Source organism: Octopus bimaculoides, chromosome 17, assembly GCF_001194135.2.
Source record: "Octopus bimaculoides isolate UCB-OBI-ISO-001 chromosome 17, ASM119413v2, whole genome shotgun sequence".
NCBI lineage: Eukaryota > Metazoa > Mollusca > Cephalopoda > Octopoda > Octopodidae > Octopus > Octopus bimaculoides.
In genome coordinates this window covers 50,576,756-50,581,940 of record NC_068997.1, presented here as the reverse complement: position 1 = coordinate 50,581,940, position 5,185 = coordinate 50,576,756, and the positions used below count along the sequence as shown (strand labels likewise).

Genomic DNA, 5,185 nt, shown 5'->3' with positions numbered 1-5,185 from the left:
GTGGTGGTGGTAGTAGTGGTTGTGGTGGTGATGGTAGTTGTCGTGGTGGTGGTGGTGGTGTTCTTGTTGCTGTTGTTTTTGTTGTTGGTGGTGGTAGTAGTGGTTGTGGTGGTGATGGTAGTTGTGGTGGTGGTGGTGGTGGTGGTGTTCTTGTTGCTGTTGTTGTTGTTGCTGTTGCTGTTGGTGGTGGTGGTGGTGGTAGTAGTAGTAGTTGTGGTGGTGGTGGTCTTGTTGCTGTTGCTGTTCTTGTTGTTGCTACCGTCGGTGTTGTGGCTGTACAACCCTAAGTCATTTCTGATTGAACATACCTACAGCAAGCAGTTAGTCTATTGTATTTGGATTTGGCAGAGGTTTCAATGGAAATTTACCACCGATATTCCTTACATTGGAATACATAAATGTATTTTTAGCATATTTATCCCAGACAAAGGTCTTCTGATAGACGATTGCATATTATTTTAGGAACAGCATCATGCCACAAAGAAGCATTATTGAATGCCTGCTCCTAATTGCATGCATATTCTGTATTCTAATTTTCACAGCAATGAGTAATGACCTCCATGCCGCCAGGCAAAATTTTAATTGTTCACTCTCAGACAGTCTGGCAATCTGGCAGAATCGTTAGCCCATCAAACAAAATGTTTAGCAGCACTTCTTCCAGCTCTGTATGTTCTGAGTTCAAATCCTACCATGGCCTGCTTTATCTTTCATCCCTCTAAGATTGATAAAATGCAGAACCAGTTAAGTACTGAAGTTGAGTTGATGTAACTGGCTGGTTCCCTCGCTGGCCTTGACCCCTACAATGGACAAGCATGCCATTCAGGGGAATGTGGTAATCTTGGTTACTTATACCCCATGGAAACCAGGAAACCAGCTTTATGAATCCTTGACTCAGGAAGAATATTAAAAAAAACCCCTTTTTTTACCATTTTACTGGATCAATGGGAGAGCAGTACCTCTCAGACATGCACTGGTTATATGAATGGAACCCAAAGGTCTCTCTCCAACCCCACTCCACCATCCCTGGCTGAACTCAGCAAGGGCAGAAGGGTTTTATTTGAAGAAATTGACTGCAGTATTTATGTTTTTTTTTAAGCCTGTACATATTCTATTGGTCTCTTTTGCTAAACTCCTAGGTTGCAAGGAACATAAACAAACCAACACTGAGCATCAAGCAGTAGTGGGGGTAGGTATGACACACAGACACACACACACACATACACACACACACACACACACACACACACACACACACACACACACATGCATCTATATACATAACAGGCCTCCTCAGTTTCTTGCAAGACATTGGTCAGTCTGGAGCTATAACAGAAGACGATTGCCCAAGGTGCCATGCAGTGGAACCGAACCCAAAACCACATGGTAGCAAAGTGAGCTTCTTAATGACACAGCCAAACCTGCACCTAATACATACGAGATAAATGAAAACTGATTGGTTGAATGTTTTTTACGTCATACAACAATAGTACATACCTTGAGAAGAGATGGTTGTGTGCCATTTTGAAGTAAGCCACTGGACTTAATGATAGGTGACCTTTTTACTAATTCTGACACTAATTACATTTGGTAATTCTATGACCTTTGAACTTAACTAATTCCGTAATTAGATGTAACCTGTTTTAATTCGACAGGATCTAAAAAAAGGAAAAAAAGAAACATTGATGACCAAAACATCAATGACAAGTATTATGTCATCATTGTCACTGAACAGAAATTGTATATAAGTAACACTCACTTATCTCACCATCTCTCATCATCCCTGTTGTACCCTCCCGTCCACAATCTGACCATTGTCTCAAAGATTCTCTGAAATGTATGGGCACTGCTCCTTCCTTCCTTCCTTCCTTCCTTCAGACTTAGCAACTAAAGAAAATACCCACGCATCCAATCCTTCTTCCCCAGAATATTATTCCTCTGGAATCTGCATCTCTTATGTTTTTACTGCTGGTGTTGGTCTGCAAGAGTTGAAATGGAAGATGAACAGCAACAGTTTCGCTAATCTTGGAAGACCTGCAAAGGTCATGTGCACCGACCCATTCTCTTATTCTTTTATATTCTCTTATTCTCTTATTCTTTTATATTCTCTTATTCTCTTATTCTTTTATTTGTTTCAGTCATTAGACTGAGGCCATGCTGGGGCACTGCCTTGAAGAATTTTAATCGAACAAACTGACTCCATTACTTTTTATTTTTTAAGCCTGGTACTTATTCTATCAGTCTCTTTTGCCAAACTGCTAAGTATTACTTAATTGTGTTGTTATCAATTGGTTTTGTTCTGGGAGTTAAAACCAAATGTTAGATAACAGCACATTTAAATAATATTGTGCAGTCTTCAGAGATAGCAGGAATCCTGCAATATTTCTGCCATCTCTGAAGAGCATGCAATATTACTTATCCATGCTGTTATCTAACATATGGTTTTTATACCCAGTGCAAAACTGTTTGATTGATAAGATCGGCCGTAATGGATCTATAATACTGTATATTCTGATTAATATACCCACTCTGTTGATAAATATACAAGCACATATGCTTTAATATAGATACTCAGACGACTATGTGTGTATATATATGTGTGTGTGTGTGTTTATGTATGTATGTATGTATGTATGTATGTATGAATGAATGAATATTAATTTTTATTTTCACCAAGCATAACATATAATTTAGTAACGAGATGAGACCTTCATTTTACTCAAACGTGTTCACACAAAACGAAAGAAAAAATAAATCTCTGACAACTTATTTCCTCTAAACTACTGAAACTAAATGTGCAATTATCCTGCGTAAATTATGTCAGAATTGACTCAGATGTCATAAATTTAGTTCTGGTGCGATTTCTAAGATGACAGACATTTAAAATGTCTATTTGTTGAAATAAACGACTAAGAAATATTATCTGTAAATTGTTCACTAAAAGACAGGAAAAACGAATGTAAAAGAGATGGGTGTGTTAAAAGGAACAGGAACAAGAAAGATTATCGCTAATTTTCATTACTTAAAACTTCAACAAAAATAGACATGATTATTATCTTTTAGAAATGCGCAGTTATGTCATCTTGTTCAAAACTGGTTGTGTTGGGAGGTTAAGTACGATAAACATACATCTACTTACAGACTTTTATGAAGTGTAGCCTAGTTTGATATTAAACAAACATTACGTTACATTAAATTCACTGATTTAGAGACATGAAGAAATAAGAAGAAAAAAAATTGTTTTTCTTTTAACTTTTAACAAGTTTGCATTGATAACTGTTATTCTAAAATAGTTTTTAATTCTGGTACAAAGCCAGCAGTTTCGAGGGGAGAGTATTATCGAATACCATCAACCCTTGTACTTGACTGGTGCTTTGTTTTATCAAGCACGAAAGGATGAATGAACTCAGAAACCAAAGGACTGGAGAGAAAATTGACAGTCTGGTTCTGGAGAATTCTCGATGCACAATACTGCAGATGCACAATACTGCAGATGTCATAAAAAAAACAAAAAAAAACTATGAGCATGCTCTTGATTGAGCTGCTGCTCTGTCATGCCTTCTTCTGTTGTGGAGATGAAGGGCTCTTTGGCTGCTGTTTCATCTCAGGGTCATACCTGTAGACCCAATTCTTGTCACTGGTGATGATCCTTGATGTGAAGGATGGGTTGTCAGCAGCACATTGACGAAGATCTTGATAGACACCAGCTGGATATTCTTTCAGCTCAGTGGTCTGCAGGCGAGAGACAAACTTGGCAGAGATATGCCACGTGTTCAATTCAGACGTTACGATTGCCTGCATGGATCCATACAACAGACCAACCACATCAGCAATGTTGTTGTTTGTCCTCCAGTGATCCTCATGAAAAAGCTGATGAGTTTTCTCCATATTTATGGGGGTGATGCTTGTGGCAGGTCTTCCAGATCACTCATCTTCCAGCAACATTCTTCTGCTTTCGAAACGTCTGTGCCACTGGAAACATTGTGTACGACCCATTGCCTTGTCACCGTAAGCTTGCCAAAGCATGCTTGATGTCTCTGTAGCAGATTTCCCAAATCTGATGCAAAATTTCACATTGGCTCTTTGTTCCAACTTCCTGTCTCTGACAAAATCGCAGACTACAGCATACACGTGATCACAAATTTCACAACTTGCAAAGTAAACACCGCGATGTCATTTGGCACACTGTCTCATGAAGGTCTCTACTAGCTCTCACTGCACACACAACCCTGTGCTGACATCTGTTGGTGCACAACAGAACTAGTCCAGGAACTTTTTGAAACCACCTCGTATATATATATATATATATATATATATATATATATATATATATATATGTTTTAATATTTTGCTTAGGTATTGCGTGACTAATAACCTGGTGTTGAACTCAATATACAGGACAGAGCACTAATAAGAAAATGAGATGACAAAGGAATAAACAGTTACTTTATGAACTTCATTAGCTTACAGCTGTTTCTGCTACTGGATGCAGTGGACATATAGTTGAGTGCCTGAATAACACCCTATAGCTTCAAGGTTTTCAATATTGCAAACCTATACGAGTGAGCGTGTAAAAAAACAAAATAGGAATTTTGAAAGAAGTCTCTATAAAAACTAGCTTTTAAACATTGACTGGCTATAGGGGTTCACCAGAATAGAATATTAATCAAGGGGGGGTCCATAAGTAAAAAATGGTTGGGAAGCACTAATCTATATTGTCACTTGGCATGCTAGAAATAGGAGTCAAGTCTCGATTCAGATCATATTGTCTGTATTTTTATTAACAAAAAAGGTCATAGGGAATTATATCAATTAACTGTCTGTTAAGAGGGGATGGTCATGGATAGAATATGTTTGGTCATAGGTCTGTGCAACCAAGGGATGATCTGCGGAATAAGCAACAATAATAGAAAGACAACAATTTCTATTGAACATGTATTCTTGTGTGTGTGTGTGTGTGTGTGAGAGAGAGAGAGAGAGACAGACAGACAGACAGACAAACAGAGAAAGGAAGAGAAGGGCGAGTTAAGCAAACATGAGATGTGTGACTGAAATCTGGAATTATACTGAATGTTGTCTCGCTGAAGTAAAGTTTGTTTTGTGGCAGTTAACTAAACAGTAATAACATGATTTCAACAGGTTTAACTCACGTATATGTAGTGTGTGTATGTATATGACTGTATATATA

At 38.0% G+C, this 5,185-nt stretch overlaps 2 protein-coding genes across 2 annotated transcripts in view; both read right to left on the bottom strand.

Moving 5' to 3' along the window:
• The window catches only part of LOC106874798 (uncharacterized), a 122,748-nt gene that overhangs the window by 66,576 nt on the left and 50,987 nt on the right, over positions 1-5,185 (bottom strand). The window lies entirely within an intron of this gene.
• LOC106874790 (uncharacterized) lies at positions 3,550-3,885 on the bottom strand. The gene has a single exon (XM_014922643.1). The coding sequence runs from the start codon at positions 3,883-3,885 to the stop codon at positions 3,550-3,552; it is 336 nt and encodes a 111-aa protein (XP_014778129.1).